The 15,376-nt window shown below is 50.9% G+C and overlaps 4 protein-coding genes across 4 annotated transcripts; 3 read left to right on the forward strand and 1 right to left on the reverse strand.

Annotated features, from left to right (window-relative positions):
• Nucleotides 1-2,032: 2,032 nt before the first annotated feature.
• Nucleotides 2,033-2,965, reverse strand: NECHADRAFT_83682 (uncharacterized protein; the record flags this gene model as incomplete). Its single annotated transcript, XM_003048851.1, has 2 exons — nt 2,033-2,644; nt 2,696-2,965. 2 exons carry the CDS (start codon nt 2,963-2,965, stop codon nt 2,033-2,035), a joined length of 882 nt encoding a protein of 293 aa, XP_003048897.1.
• A 994-nt stretch (nt 2,966-3,959) lies between these two features.
• Nucleotides 3,960-5,330, forward strand: NECHADRAFT_83683 (uncharacterized protein; the record flags this gene model as incomplete). Its single annotated transcript, XM_003048669.1, has 2 exons — nt 3,960-4,222; nt 4,259-5,330. The coding sequence occupies 2 exons, from the start codon at nt 3,960-3,962 to the stop codon at nt 5,328-5,330; spliced, it is 1,335 nt and encodes a 444-aa protein (XP_003048715.1).
• Nucleotides 5,331-7,578: 2,248 nt separating this feature from the next.
• NECHADRAFT_70989 (uncharacterized protein) lies at nt 7,579-9,923 on the forward strand. The gene is made up of 3 exons (XM_003048670.1): nt 7,579-7,813; nt 7,864-8,523; nt 8,577-9,923. The coding sequence occupies exons 1-3, from the start codon at nt 7,635-7,637 to the stop codon at nt 9,796-9,798; spliced, it is 2,061 nt and encodes a 686-aa protein (XP_003048716.1). The 5' UTR covers nt 7,579-7,634; the 3' UTR covers nt 9,799-9,923.
• A 485-nt stretch (nt 9,924-10,408) lies between these two features.
• Nucleotides 10,409-11,073, forward strand: NECHADRAFT_62727 (uncharacterized protein). The gene is made up of 3 exons (XM_003048671.1): nt 10,409-10,570; nt 10,627-10,656; nt 10,709-11,073. The coding sequence occupies exons 1-3, from the start codon at nt 10,480-10,482 to the stop codon at nt 11,047-11,049; spliced, it is 462 nt and encodes a 153-aa protein (XP_003048717.1). The 5' UTR covers nt 10,409-10,479; the 3' UTR covers nt 11,050-11,073.
• The last annotated feature ends 4,303 nt before the right edge of the window (nt 11,074-15,376 follow it).

A 15,376-nucleotide genomic window follows, 5' to 3' on the forward strand; every position in this document is an offset into this window, starting at 1 on the left:
ACCTCCCCAAAATTCCAGCTTGCTGACCTGGGATCTTTGCAAGTTCGGCACAAGCTTCTCGATAACTCAAAGCGACGACAATGGCTTCGAAATCGTCCAGGGCCGCATCTACGACTCCCATCCGACCGACCGCATCATTATTTTCAGACCTCACAAGGGAACGCCGAAGTTCGGATGCATACGAGTATTACGAAGTGAAACGGCTAACCAAGGTGAGGCCACAAAGGAAAAGAAAGGCCCTGTGTGGGACGTGGTGAGGGCCGTGGGCTCGTACGTTGGGCTCGTACCCGCTGGATGCCCCTTCGAAGCCATGTTGGTCCAAGTCAGATTCATTGCGAAACGCTAGCAAACGGAACACCAGAATCAAGCCATGATGCTGCGAACCCACCCTCGAATATATATTGAAGCGTGGCTCGCCTCGATACGCTGAAGAAGACAAACCCCGGAAGCTCGTCAGTGGGAACGCCCAACGTGATGGGCGGGAGCTCGTCACAACCCCCCGCCGGGCGCAGTCCCAGCAAATCTGGCAATCTGTCTTCCGGCACATCGTAACTCAACGGCACTATGGGCTCTAGGTACCCTTTTTGTTAGCCGGTTGACCATCTTTTCAAACAAGCTGGGCTGGGACTCTGTCCACCTACCGGCAGGAGCGTTGTTCACTGGAGGCGCTTCCTCTAGATATGTGCTTCCTAAGTGCATGTCCGGTACGGCCAAGATGGTCTGGCTCGCGAGCAAGTGGCTTTCTCCACTGTGCGGTTCCGGATGTACCGATAAATCGGGGCCTTGGAGATCTTGGTTGTCATCGAGCTTTCGCTTCTTGGAGGGATGATGGCTGGGCTGCTTGCGTGCGAGGTCCTCGACCTCTGTACGACTTAGCAATCTTCTCCGTCGTGGCATGAATTCATGTTTCCAGCTCACCATGGACGAAATCATGATACGACTCGATGCCGCAAAAGGGCTCTTCCTTACCCAGATCACGGATGATGTCCTGAGCATTCGATGCTATCTCTGCGATAGGCTCGCTGCCGACTGCTGCCTCGGTCATTTGCTTGGTAACGTCATTGAATACAAGCTGGTCCATCTCCTCCCACAAGCTCGACGGCAAGGAGACACCCCACGCCAGGATAGCGCCCGCTCCCAAGCTGCGGAGTGCTAGGCCTTTCTGCGCCTTTCTCGCCTTCCTCGCTTTGAGCGAGGGTGAATCGACAACTGAGGATGAATGCCCTTGGTAGATGGCCGCTAGGTTTCTCCTGAGGATCGACCATTTCACCTTGCCTTGAGCCGCAGTTCGGATAGCGGATTGTGCCCGCGACATGTGCTCATCGGATTTTTGGAAAATCTCCGGTGTCCATGCTGAGGTGCAAGAGATGGACTTGTCGCGAAGGCATTGCGCATGTTCAAGCATACTAGTTGCCAACTCATGAAGTTGTGTGACCTCCTGATCGGAGGGTCGAAGTCGGGGATTCTGCAACCCTGGTCCGATGGCTTCTATACCGGCGACGATTGACCTCATGTCATCGAGGATGTCCTCGAGGGTAGCCATGGGCAATGTGATGCCAGAGCCTGGAGGACAGTGGCACGCGAGGGAGCTTGGTAGCGTCACTCGGCTCCGGCGTCGTGCTGGGTGCTGGTGGTTGGAGCTGTGGGAGTGGAAGAAGAGCCTGCACTCACTTCGATGGCACGGCCATGTACTACTCTACAGCTTCTAACTTGGGCGTCTCGGGGTAGATATACACCAATGCTCCCACATTTCAAGTCTTACTCGCACACGATAGTTAAGCGCTCGAACACATGCGGTTGCCTCGTTGTTTCCCCCAGCCATTCCAATTTGGGAGACGGGTGGGGAGCCCAGACTTCAGCCCAAGTTCGACGACAGGGATTATCTAGGCAGGCTGTCCGGAGTTTTTAAGATGTGGATCTTTCTCTGCAGGATGTGTGCTTCTTGTATTGTTAAGGATGTGATTGTTGGTTGTCTCGCCCAGGGCATGTTTGTGTTTGATTGGGAGAGAGAGGGATTGATACTGCGGCAGCCTCACCATTCTACCAAAATATACTCCGCCGTCCTTGGTTTGTAGGTCCCCTGCCGCCAACCATAGCCACGAGCGTAAATAATGTCTGCGAGGTCGACCAATACTCCGCTCTTCCAGTTCCGAGTCGCTGGCGACAGGTTATGGCTAAACCCGGTGAGCCAACAGAACCGGTCCACTTCCTCGACCACAGCCTCATCGTTCTCCCCCTCCTCGACGTACTCGTAAACAATAGCCGTGTACTCTTTACTAGATGATATGGACCTCTGGATCTTTGAGACGGTGCGAGGGTGCGCCCTCAATTCGAATGGTAGATTCTTGAATACCTCACCGCTGAACTTCAGCCACCCATAGCACCTTCTGAAGCGAGGCATAGAAGTAACCTCCACCGTCTCAAGGTCTTCAGGACAAGACATCAAACGGGCCTCGTCGGAGAAGGCGTAGAGGTTATACCGTGCTTCCTGCTTGCTTTTAGGGTTAGCAAGGACCCGGATCGGCTTCGACTCTACAGCAGCCTGCGCAATGGCTGCCTCTATCATTTGGAAGACAGCAGCGTTCTGGCATTCTCGCTGGGCAGCGTAGTAGTGACGGAAGTCTGGGGGCTCCGTATCCCAGAACTAAGAGAGAATAAGCATGACTTGACAGTAGTCTTCGTTGTCAGCACTCACCACCTTCAAAGCAAATGGACCCGTCTCGCCGAACCAGACCTTCCAAACATATCCATCGAGTCCACCGCCGAGCTTGCGCTCCCAAATTATCGTGTCAAAGTCAAAGGTGCACCGTCGCAGATGCGGCCGCTTGAAGTCTTGCTCTGTGCATGATGGAGGACCATCCATGGGCTTGTCATCGAGGAACGGCACCTGCATGGCTCGTTCCCATACAAGATCGGGCATCGGGCCCAGCTGTTGTGCCTGCCGAAGTCTTGATGCGCGATTCATAGTAATTGAGGAGAGGCGATGGTTGAAGAGCTCAAAGGGAGAAGAGAAGATGTAAAGGCGTGAAAGTCAGGTTGCTCGCTCGGTGGGGCTCGGTACCTGCCTACCTATTTGAATAAGTAGCTCCCGTCCAAAGAAGCCCCGAACCTATGTACTTGTATCTCCAGAAAGCAAACAATACAGGGAGTATGTGCACTTTACTGTTTGATACGCATTTTAGGTAGATTATAGCTTCGTATAAATAGGTAGTTTAAAGAGATTAAAAAAAGATATAATAAGGTTATAATAAAATTAAAGTAAAAATAATAATATTATAAAATATTTTTTCTTATTTTATAATAGAAGTTTATAAGATTAATAAAACTTATTAAATATAGTATTACTATTATAATAGCTTTCCCCAAGTACTAAAAGGAGTGAACAGGAGAGGGCAAAAGAAACTCGAGAAGCCTTTCATTCGCCCTCCACTACTTCTCCTCCAACCCGAACGGACCTACAGCATAAGTTATGCACCTATTGCATTGTTCTTCAATCCGGATGGCCCAAAAGGCACAGTAGATTTCCGTCTATTCATGGCTTGCCTCGAATCGGATGGCTCATCAAAGTTCGATAGCAGGGGGGAGATATGCATGATATTCGAACTATGAGCGTTGGACAGCGCCTAGCCCACCAACGCGTTTCTGGCGACCACACACAAGACGCTCAACAAATGAGGCAACCCCAATGTCGGAATCTTCGTCACTTCAAGGGAAGATGGAGAAATTCCGAAATTCGAATTCACCCTGGCAATACCTAGGCTCGTTCCAACTGGGAGAAGAGCCTTCCGCGTCCTCGGCGAGTTGCAAAAATGCCACGCAGGGTTGAAGAGAAGATTTGGAGATATAAACTGGCATATCTTCTCCCGTTAGAAACCAGTAGGTCTGGATAGATCCCCGGATATCCAAGAAGCACATTATCTTATTACCCATTCTTTCACTTAACTTCCATCTGGCTAAAGATGCCGACTCTTCTTCACGTGCTCACGAGGTCGAACGTCAATGTCGACAACAGCCTCGTCCCCAGAGGTGGAAATTCGACTGTCGACACGGATGTTCAGGCGCCTGAGTCCTGGCGGCCGTGGCAAGGATTCGATTATGCCACCTTGACGACAATTTTCCGGCGTGAGCTCGACAAGGAGTATGTGGGTGCAGCAAAGCCTGAGCCGCTGCCACAGGACCTGTGTCTTTTCAACGAGGAGACTCTCGATGATGTTTTGAGGAGGTTTGAAATCCCCATTGTGAACTATTCCTTGAATAGGCGGGACGGGGTGCCGCATTTTGGCCGAGGGAGCCGGTGCGGAACGACTTACAAGCCGGACTGGTCTGTCATCTCCCCTCTTCGTCTGAGCCAGAACCAATCCTTTGTCAACGTCCTTCCTGGAGACACCAAGCTCAGCAAGAAATGGTGGCCTACAATGGGAAGAGAGGGCGGCACCCGTTGGGCTGAGTGGCAGAAGGTCATCACCCAGATCGTCACCTACATGGCTGACAACAACTCCCGATATGGCTTTATACTATCAGACGAGTGCCTTGTTGCCCTCAGGCTCACTCGTAAGCGTTCCCCTGATACGTTGTTTACCGGGCGTGCCCCTCGGGCGACTGCCGGCCACGTCAGGTATGCATCTGACGCCTCGATGGAGGACGGTTCTGTATATGAGGATACCAACCCACTCCACTGGCATTACGAAGACCCGGAGTACGTCACCGTTCCATGGGGGGCACATGGATCGAATCGGCTTACAACCAAGTTGACGCTCTGGTTCCTGGCTGTGATGGCTACCAACGGCGACAAATTCCTCGACTATTCATATCCAGACCTGGATAGCTGGCGCAGCACCGAAGACGGCTACTACATCCATAATACGTCAGGCGCGAAGAAATCCAGACTTTCCAGGGGAGAGCAGATCCAGGAGCCCGATCTTGGACAAGTGACGCAGAACTGGGACGGTACCGGCGAGAACGAAGAAGAGTGGCATCGTGACGAGCCCTCCTTCAGCCAAATAAGCGATGACTTTGGCGGGGGCCAGCTTGGCAACTATGGTGACGAGGAAGAGGAAGAAGAAGGGGCAGAGGCCAGTGGTGGTGAAGATGACGACGACGAAGCCGAAGATGACGAAGATGGCGAGGAAGAAGAGGAAGGAGACTCCTCTCGCCCCCAAAAGAAGTCCATTGAGGTGAAAATCCAGAAGTCGAGATCCGGCAAGGGTCTCTACTTCTTGGATGCGAAGAATCGCAAGAAGAAGACTACGAAGAAGGAGTGGACAAAGATCGAAGGTGGCTATATGCTTCCAGGGAAGAAACACGTTTACTTCGCAAAGAAGTTTCCCTAGATGGGACTGTCATCAGATCTCGTCGAGGGTCTGAAGGTAGGTAACCAAGCTGAGTCTTCCTTAGTTTAGACAAGTCACAGACCAATCCCAACCATAGCCCTAACCAACTATGAGCCGAATCCTGAAACACTCTAACTATCGCCTTTATCTCCTAACCATTGGCCAACGATGTGCAAAGGGCGGTTAGCTAACAAGGGAGTTGGTGGGTTGGGGGCCAGCTTCCATAACAAAACGCAATAGTCACTCGTTCAAATATTCTTTCTCTATATACTGCAATTTTGCCTCTGGAATCAATCTATCAGCTGGGTGACTACTTGCTCTCGTCCGTGACATTGTCTAAAGATGGCCGGACACAACAGCCTCGGGATTTCCTGATTCTTTGAGTACCCGGGTGTAACACCTCGTACTCCTAGTAATTAACATCATCTAGGGAGGAACCGCGGCCCCGGTGGCAGCGCACGTGGACAGCGCGAAGATGTATGGCTTACGGCTATATACACTTGATGGCCATTGAGAAGTTGTTGGGGTTCTCGGCTGACATCGAACCGTTGGTACTCTGTTTATTGAGTGGCAAAGAGTCCTCTCCCAGGCTGTCACTTACATGGCCCTTGATGACTCCCGCTATGGCTTATTCACTCGGACTAATGTCTCGTTGCCCTAAGACTCACTCACAAGCCTGCCTGCAAATTACTAGACGTCCATGGATCCATCTGGAACGCATTCACAAGGAAACTCCAAGACAAATCACCTTTTCATCTCAAGCTTCAGCGCTGTCAAACACCTCGGTGTTCCAGGACACGAACCCACTGCACTGGGAATAGGATGACCCTGAGTATGTCGTCGTCCCCTAGGGTGCACATGGATAAAATCGGCTCACTACCAAATTAACACTCTGGTTCCCAGCTCTTTTGAGCGCTTCCACGCGTGTCTGATTACAAAAGAGACACAGAGATGAAGGCCCAGGCTTGACTCCTCAAACGCTTTCACTTTATGATATGAGAATTATTCAAGAAATCTTAAAATTATGAAAAGATTATCTAATAAAATGGAGAATATTAAATGATCTTTATTCATTTCATGGGTGCTCTCGGTGAAGGATATGTTGATACTGCTCGGTTAGCCCAGGCTGAGGTCCAGAACAACAAACTGACTCAATGTCGGCGTTATTACACAAATAAGGCCGACTTGGCTCTGTAAGATGGACTAATATAAATTAAAGAATAAGCTCAATTTGACCGAGTAGGATTGAGATGGGGTGGAGATGCATAGCTTGTGGTCGTCTACACGGAATAGCCATTGAGAAGTTGTTGGGACTCTCAGGTGTCGTTGAATCAAGTTCCAGAAGCAATTGTTTCACTCACTCGGGAACACCATCTTATTCCCTGCACGAGATGCCGTTCAAAACAAACGTCTGTGATGCATCTCTCATCCAAGTTTGGGACAGCCAAGACGATTTAAACAACGCCGCTGACACGTCAATGACCACGCGTCAAGCTCATGAAAGGATTCAATTCCGCACTCTAAACGAAACCGGAAATGCAGCCAGACCCTCATCAACGTCTTTTTTTCAACGCTTGAGCTGAAAAGACTCCCCTGACGTCACGGACCAATCGGTCAAAACGACGATGGTGATGTGCCGAACTGCGGGGACAAGAAAGACAAGGATTCGTAGGCAGCGTTTTTCTGCTTCCCCACGTTTGAATGTGGCGTCTGGGGTGAGGCCTTGTCTCGGCATCACGTCACTGGTCGAGACGGCCAAGCCTTGAGAGGACGGGCCGAATTCGGGGGCATGATCATGATGATCCTTGTGAGGTCAGGTATTCTTGAAGAAAGATGAGAAGACTCATCGGCCAAGCTTGGAATTGAACTGCCCTCAAGTTAAATGACAAGGCCAAGATGGTTAGGAGATGCACAATAACTTGAATGACGGAAAACAAAGCCCTTGGCAGTTTTCTTGTCAGTTTGCATGCTAGCATCTCGACGAAGCTGTTAAAAAGGTCGCCCCATGTTTCTTGGTGGAGGTGGTGCATTGTGGAGGGTGATCGTCGTCCAAGCGAACAACAGCTTCCTTTCTGGGCTGGGCAGCATGGAAAGCCTGTTCACAGCTGGGGAAAAGCAGACAGTCACTTTTTTTGGTCAAGGATACTGGGCATCATGTCATGCCGTGCTTGGCCGAGTCAGTGACTTTTTGGTAGCATCGCATATATACGCAGCTTTCGTCCCTCTGATTTTCCTTCTTTTTCTTCAAGTCAATTCACTCTTTCTTGAGGCAGATTTGTTCAAGGAAAGCTTCAGTTGACAACAATGGGTGCGGTGAGACATGTTGCGACGGCCCTGGCCGCTTCGGTCACGGCCGTGTCCGCTCTCTATGTCAATGGCTCTGTTATTGCGCCGTGCGACTCACCTATCTACTGCCACGGCGATATCCTAGAGCAGGTTGAGCTTGCGCAACCATTTAGCGACTCCAAGACCTTTGTCGACATGTAGGTTGTTGTCTCACTTCAATGGCCCACTTGCACTAACACGCTCGCAGGCCAGCCATTCGACCTCTGGAAGAGATCCAAGAGGCATTTGACAAGCTCGAAAAACCTCTGAGAAACAATTCGGAACTCGCGGACTTTCTCGATGAGAACTTTGCCGATGCTGGTGGCGAGCTTGAAGAAGTTCCCGAGGACGAGCTCGAGACGGATCCCGAGTTCCTCGACAAGATTGACGATACCGTCATCAAGGAGTTTACGGAAAAGGTCATTGACATTTGGCCTGACCTGACCCGTCGCTATAATAGCGACTCCAACAACTGTACCGAGTGTCCGAACAGTTTCATCCCCATTAACCGCACCTTTGTCGTTGCTGGTGGTCGGTTCAGAGAGCCCTACTACTGGGACTCTTACTGGATCCTCGAGGGCCTTCTCCGCACTGGTGGCTCCTTTGTCGAGATTGCAAAGAACACGATTGAAAACTTCCTAGACTTTGTGGAAGAGTATGGCTTTGTGCCCAATGGAGCTCGAATCTACTATCTCAACCGGTCCCAGCCTCCTCTGTTGGCCCAGATGGTCAAGATCTACGTCCAGCACACCAACGACACCGATATCCTCGAACGCGCCTTGCCCTTGCTAGTCAAGGAGCACGAGTTCTGGATGACCAACCGGACTGCCGAGGTCTACATTAATGACGAAACATTCCTCCTGAACCGGTATGAATACGAGATGTCCTCCCCCGTAGCATCCGGACTAACCTGAATTCTAGTTATGACGTCTCCAACACCCGTCCCCGGCCAGAATCGTACCGAGAAGACTATGTCACCGCAAATAACAAGTCCTACTACTCAGCCGAGGGAGATGTCTTTCCCGAGGAGGAGAAACTCGACGAGAAGCAAAAGGAGAAGCTGTATGGCAACCTTGCCAGCGGTGCCGAGAGCGGTTGGGACTATACATCGCGATGGATTGCTCGACCTCAGGATGCTGCGAGGGACAACTACTTCCCTCTCCGATACCTCAACACCAGGGAGATTATCCCCGTGGATCTCAACTCCATCCTGTATGGAAATGAGATTGCCATTGCTGATTTTTACGCAAACGCCGGCAACACGAGTGCCAGTGAGCAATGGCGAGAGGTAGCCGCCAACCGCAGCTACGCCATGACGACCTTTCTGTGGAACGAGACGCTCTGGAGCTACTTTGACTACAACATCACATCCCAGTCCCAGAACATCTACGTACCAGAAGACGAAGACACGGAAACCATTGAAAAGACCACCGCTCCCAAGGGCAAGCAGGTTCTCTTCAGCGTTTCCCAGTTCTACCCCTTCTGGCTGGGCGCCGCGCCCGACTACCTCATGAGAAACCCCTTTGCGGTCCTCAACGCCTACAGCCGCGTCGCCGAGTACCTCGACACCAAAGCCGGCGGCATCCCCGCGACAAACTTCCGTACCGGACAGCAGTGGGACCAACCCAACGTCTGGCCACCACTGATGCACATTCTCATGGCGGGTCTGCAGAACGTTCCTCCTACCTTTGGCATCATGGATCCTTCCTTCATCGAGCTCCGCCGTCTGGCCCTCAAGCTCGGACAGAGATACCTCGACTCGACTTTTTGCACGTGGTACGCGACGGGCGGTTCCACATCGGAGACGCCGCAGCTTCGGGGTCTCTCGGACGCCGACGAGGGCATCATGTTTGAAAAGTACGCCGACAACGCCACAAACGTCGCTGGCGGCGGCGGCGAGTACGAAGTCGTCGAGGGTTTCGGGTGGACCAACGGCGTGCTTCTCTGGGCTGTCGACACCTTTGCCAATAGGCTCGAGAGGCCTGACTGCGGTGACATCGAGGCTGCTCATGTTGAGGGTGGTGGTGGAAAGCGCAGTTTGAGTGCGGTTATGTTGCATGCTAGAGATGCGAAGAGGGTTAAGAAGTTTGGACGGAGAAAGAGGGCTACCATGAAGAGGTCGAGCCGTTCATTTTGGGGGTAGATGATGATGAATGAGTGTATATATTTTGACATGAGACGATGACTGCATATTTCAACGAAAGACGCATCTGTTAAAGAGAATCTAGTTTGTACAATTTACTTAGGAATATCAGCGCTTTCTTGCCTAAACTATTGATACCCTCGGAACGTGGGATCCTCCGTCAATCCCGGAATCAAACACTCCGTACGGCCCCACTCCCGGGCGGAGCCCCCGGTCACGAGGACCGACACCCCCGACCCAACATCAACAAATGATTTGCCATGTTATCTAAGGAAGGAAAAAAGAAGGTAATTCAAGGCAGAATCACGTGGATCAGAAACAGCCCTACCAGCACCGCCACGCGAATGCGGCCTAAACGAGAAAGCTCTGCGACGGCTGATCGGCACTAACAGAAACCTCAGCCACTTTCGCAAGGAATACGATGAATGCGAGAGGGGAGCGTTGGATGATGCGGCATCACCATGCCGTAGCTTTGTATTTTGAGGCTTTGGATGCATTGATTATGGCTTTTTCGCTTCGCTTGTAGGAGTATTTAAATACCAGTCGACTCCCTCGTTTTTTCATCATGACAGGATTCGATATTCTATCATTACAAGACAGTCAGTTGTGTTATAATACACGATAATTGTCATTCATCATACAATATTTATATCATCGTCGCAGTTATACACATCCGCCAAAATGGGCTTCGGTTCAACCAAGGAGCAGCACCACGGCAAGGAGCAGGGCTCTGTGGCCAATATTCCTCCCCAGCTGTCTGATTTGCATTGTTGTAAGAGAATTCACCCATAGAAGTCTCACGATCACCCTCACTAACACTAACCCTAGTCACCGAGACAGACGGAATCGTCACCACAAGTGAGTCTATCCACACAAGAAACCAAGATCCTCACCGCTAACACTCATATAGCCATGATGGACCTCCCCGGTTACCGTGTAGTCAAGGTCCTCGGCGCCGTCTATGGAATAACAGTCCGCTCCCGAAACATTGCAGCAGGCATCGGCATGGTCCTCAAGAGCATGGCAGGCGGCGAGCTAACCTGGTTCACCTCGATGCTGTACTCGTGCCGTAACGACTCCATCAGCCGTGTCGTCGAGGAGACTAAGAACCGGGGCGGCAATGCCATTATCTGCCTACGCTTCGAGACGGGTGACCTTGGAGGGTTCGCGCAGGCGAGTGCGTATGGGACGGCTTGTGTGGTTGAGAAGATTGAGGGGGCAAATGTCGAGGCTTCACAGCTTCTAAAGTAAATGGGAGTGTTGAGTTTGTGATTTATGGAAGGATACCCTTGGATGATTCTTTAAAGGAGCTAGTGACTGAGGAGCAACATGTGAAGTGTTCAAGATATGTGTATTGGTTGAACCTCACGAGTAACTGGACTACTCACAGTTGGCTTTGAATGTTTTATGTTTTTTTTTTTTCGGTTCAAGTTTAAATTCCATAATTCTATCATGATAATATTTCTTCCAGGCGGGCTCACCTTTGTCAAGTACGTCGACAACCTTGTGCCCAAAACAGGTAGTGTTCTTATGATTCTACCAGAATAATATTCCTTCCCAACATGATTTGTTTCCGTGATGCTACCAGGATAACGTTTCTTCCCAAAATGCATTATTCCTGAATGTCATCCCGCAACATGAGCCAGTCGAGGATAGTGCGTAAATGTAATGTGGCGGACGAGGGAGGCTCTGGATATGAGCCTGCGAAAGATGTCCCAGTTGGGTCGGTTGCTTCTGCTGGAATTAATCCACGACGACCGACCGAATCCCTTGAACCAGGGATCCAGAGCCTGTGCCAAACGAATTGTAGTTTGGGCTGGGGCCGTGGGGGTCGCATGAATTGACTCCTTGTTGTGCCATCCTTCCATTCATGTGCTGGTCAACTTGGTTGAGCTGAGCCCCTTTTGACTTCCCTTCCAACTCCTTCTGGTGGGTTGAACAAGTAGAAACCCCAACGACTTCCGATGGAAAATCAGTGCGTCTTCGATGTTGACGCCAAGTCGTGTCGATGGCTGGTAAAGGTCACCAAGCTCTGTTCCCGAATCTGCCTCTACGAGCCTGCATAGGCTAGCTTTGTTGGATCTTGGCCGAAAACAGCTGGTTCAGTTTCGCCTTCCTCGTCGGCTTGGTCTTTGTTCTTGTTTCATCTTCATGAGATGTTCACAGTTCAGGACCTTACGTCCGAGCTTCTCCTCGTGGTGCTGAAAAAAAGACATCTCTCCCATATGGCCGGGTCCTGATCATCCCCTGGTTATCCTCCATGGTATCAATGACTCTCGGTTGTCCAATTGCTTATCGTCGGGGCCTGGAACACCTTGTCCGAACGTGGGTGCGCACATCAGCAACCCGTGAGCCGTTCGTCCTGTTCCAGAAAACCAAACCCGAAAAATATCTCTCGAGCAACTCTGGTGCCCCCAGAGCCAACGCCCAGCGATTGATATCAGGGCTTTGAACTGGGAAACACGGCCGAAATGTTTCGGTTTCCACTTTCTCCTTCCAGACATAAAAGAGGGTAATAGGGACGATAATCCCCTGTCCGGGCCGCGTTGGCCCTTTTTCGTAGTTTTTGTACATCGCCGTCAGGCTCTCAGTGTCCAAATAGTAGTTGTTGACATGACTCTGCAAGATGCTACCCAAGGCCTTTGAACCATCATGTTCACACTTCGCGTGAAGAGTCTTTTGGCACCCACGGCCCAAGTGAGCAGCTCTGTTTCGACTGGATCCAATGAGATCTCCTCATTTATCGACTCGATCACCTTTTCCAGTGTTTTCCGCTTTTTTTGTCGGTCTGCTAGGAGCTTGTTGGCTTCCTCTAGCGCGTCTTGTGCGATCCGATTCATGTGCGAACAGCTGTTTGCATATCCGACAGGATAAGATGCTGTCATCACCACCGTACTTCTTCTGATGCCCAGCAAGAGTCTTGCTTGTCATAGAACATTCTGGCAGCTTTCCCTTCTTGCACCTCACACAATGCCTCCCAGTTGTATTTCTCTCGCACTGTTGTGAAATCCAAGAAGGGATAAGTCGTGTCCGATGTTTGAGCTGGTCAATTGGGCAAGGAGCGAGGTCGGAGGTCGACCAGATGTACCGATGTCATACTCACTGTGCGTGTGTACAGTTTGAGCTTGATCATGTCCTCTAGGAGAGAAGCTTTGTTGTCGTCGAGATGTTATTCAGTGTGTTGTATTTGGTTTGGTGCTCTCACCCAAGCGAGGAAATCTCATTTCAGCTCATTTACTGGAAAAGGGGACTAAACTGTCCATGATAGAGACTGTAGGACCAAATGCGTAGAGATGGAAGAAGCCAGATTTAGTTCTGAGGCCAGATGACTCAGATGACCACCCCGAATGTCATGAAATCGATGTCAAAGGGGGGCAAATCCGTCTCTTCCCCTTCTTGCACCTCGCCTAAGTTTGATCGACACAGAGTCGTTTATGACCTCAATTGGTGGAGGTACAGGGAACGAGTTGTGGGAACGAGTCGTCCGTCACGGTTGAATTGTTTCGGCCTCAACTGACTTCGTGCCTGGAGGTTGGGTTGTTGTTGACAAACGAGAAGCAAAATAAAAGTCTCCTGTGCCTCGCCATTGCCTTGGACAAGGTCCTTCTCTTCTAGTTGTTTCGTGATCTGGGCGCCCTGAGTATGCGTCCAAGCCTTGCGGCTCTACCAGGCTGACGTAGTTCGGTCGTACATATGACTCTTGAAAATAGTCGCTGGTGATTGCTGGGATTCGTTGTTGGTGCCAGCCGTTTATCGACCAGTTGTCTCTCTCTGCGCTGTGGTTAAGGGTCTATTGGTTTCGATCAAACGTCTCGCAAACAAGATCCAAAGTGTCTCCTGTGAAATGGCATCTAGCTCCTCCATGAGCGGATCACGGCGGGCTCGAAGCTCTTGAAGTCGTTGTGTCAGAGACTCCTTGGTCAGGACCGGCCTCTGCGACGGCCCAGGTTCAAGAAAGCCGTTGGTGATGGCCGGGTCCGGATCAGCCATCTCATTGACCTCCCCAGCCGCTACCCCCTCCTCCTCCACAAGGTCAATTGCCTCCTCATCCTCCTCCTCCATAAGATCGATAATCTCCGTTGGTTGCGTAGGTGGCAGGGGCGGGGAAAGTGGGGAAGGGATCCGAAATCATCACGGTGGTCTAGAAAACCCCTTGGATTGATCTGACTGCTTGCGAAATCTCCAGTAAGAAATGCTGGATCGTCTGCAATGCGAGAGAGTGTTGCAGCACTCGAATTTCCTCCACCAAGCATGAGTTATAGAAGACGCTCCAGTCATGCATGTTTAGGAGCTCGCCCGGAAGCCTTGTGTCAAGGGACAAAAACCTGGAAGATTCACATCCAGGACCCAACGCCAACAGTCTTCGTGTAAGCTCTTCCACAGCGATGATCATGAGAAACTCCATAATCATCAGCCATTGGAAGAAGGGTTTGGTGACTAAGTGTCTCCCAGTGTCCCGTCTCCTGTGGAGATGAAGAACATAGTTGTCCCCAATTGTAAACATCGAGGTATGGAATCCCTAGAGTCGAGGAAGCATCCAGCATCCAGGCAAGCAAGCACAACTGTGATTGCCTGGATATGGTTCTTCAAGCCTTGGTCCAGACCAAATTGTGGTCCAGACCAAACTGGGCGTACATGTATTTGTCAACCAGATGGTCGAAACATGAGTGATCATGGAGAAGGAGGCGATGAAGGCTCAGGCTTGCTGTCTGTGGGAAAAGCCAGATATGACATAGATGCCACAGCGAAGAGGCCGCGGCGAAGGAGCCATCGCATGGTATACGAGACCCAATCCAAAACTCTTGGATGATTGAACAAATCATTTGCTCTTGCGAGCTGTCTGGCAACTCTTCGGTGCCTGTCCTGCAACCACGGAGGCCACACGCTTCAGGTAGCGTTCTTGAGCGGGAATAGGAGGGTCGGACTCCGGTCAAGCAGGCAACCCGGATCATGTCGGAAAGAATAGTAATGAAATTGTACCTCCACGTCTCTTGCCATTGACAGCATTGTCATGATGACCTTCTGCCAATCAATGAACCATTGAACTTGACGTGACGTCCCTCGCGTTGTCGAGGAACAATCCCCGGCATATCATATTCAGCACCCCAAACCGTAAGCCCAAGTCACGGCTGGGGAGAAGAATCAACTTTGTTTCATTCCAAATGTACAATTCGGATCGTTCGTGTTCCCGAGAAGCGGAGCAATCTGGTCGCCGCCCATGCTGCCTGTCTTCTGTGACCGTCTTGTGGGCTCGCAATGTTGGAAAGCGTAGCTCTTGTTGTTGTTTGCGTACCTCCAATGCCGTCGTCATCGGTGATTTCGTCAACGGTATCGGTCACATCACAGGTTCTGTCTCAGGTTGAATTTGTTGGTAGTTCATCAACACAGCTCCATTCAGATCTTCGAGGGAGAAAAGGCCAGCATTGTCGGTGGGTAGCGTTTCATGAAAGGTATCACAGGACATGAATTTTCGTCTATCGGCCCGTTCCTCCGCTCACACGCGAGCCTACTCTGAGACGCTGTCGCTGGAACATGGTGAATGGCCGTCGAGGGTATAACCCATGGTACCAAAAAGGGA

This window comes from Fusarium vanettenii (assembly GCF_000151355.1).
Source record: "Fusarium vanettenii 77-13-4 chromosome 8 genomic scaffold NECHAsca_10_chr8_2_0, whole genome shotgun sequence".
NCBI classification, from domain to species: Eukaryota; Fungi; Ascomycota; class Sordariomycetes; order Hypocreales; family Nectriaceae; genus Fusarium; species Fusarium vanettenii.

What these genes read in the sequence shown, in the direction of transcription:
- NECHADRAFT_70989 (XM_003048670.1), top strand. Translation starts at nt 7,635, where the DNA reads ATGGGTGCGGTGAGACATGTTGCGACGGCCCTGGCCGCTTCGGTCACG. An exon ending in TCCAAGACCTTTGTCGACAT is followed by an intron (nt 7,814 to 7,863) that starts GTAGGTTGTTGT and finishes ACACGCTCGCAG; the next exon opens with GCCAGCCATTCGACCTCTGG. An exon ending in GAAACATTCCTCCTGAACCG is followed by an intron (nt 8,524 to 8,576) that starts GTATGAATACGA and finishes CCTGAATTCTAG; the next exon opens with TTATGACGTCTCCAACACCC.
- NECHADRAFT_62727 (XM_003048671.1), top strand. Translation starts at nt 10,480, where the DNA reads ATGGGCTTCGGTTCAACCAAGGAGCAGCACCACGGCAAGGAGCAGGGC. An exon ending in GCTGTCTGATTTGCATTGTT is followed by an intron (nt 10,571 to 10,626) that starts GTAAGAGAATTC and finishes CACTAACCCTAG; the next exon opens with TCACCGAGACAGACGGAATC. An exon ending in AGACGGAATCGTCACCACAA is followed by an intron (nt 10,657 to 10,708) that starts GTGAGTCTATCC and finishes ACACTCATATAG; the next exon opens with CCATGATGGACCTCCCCGGT.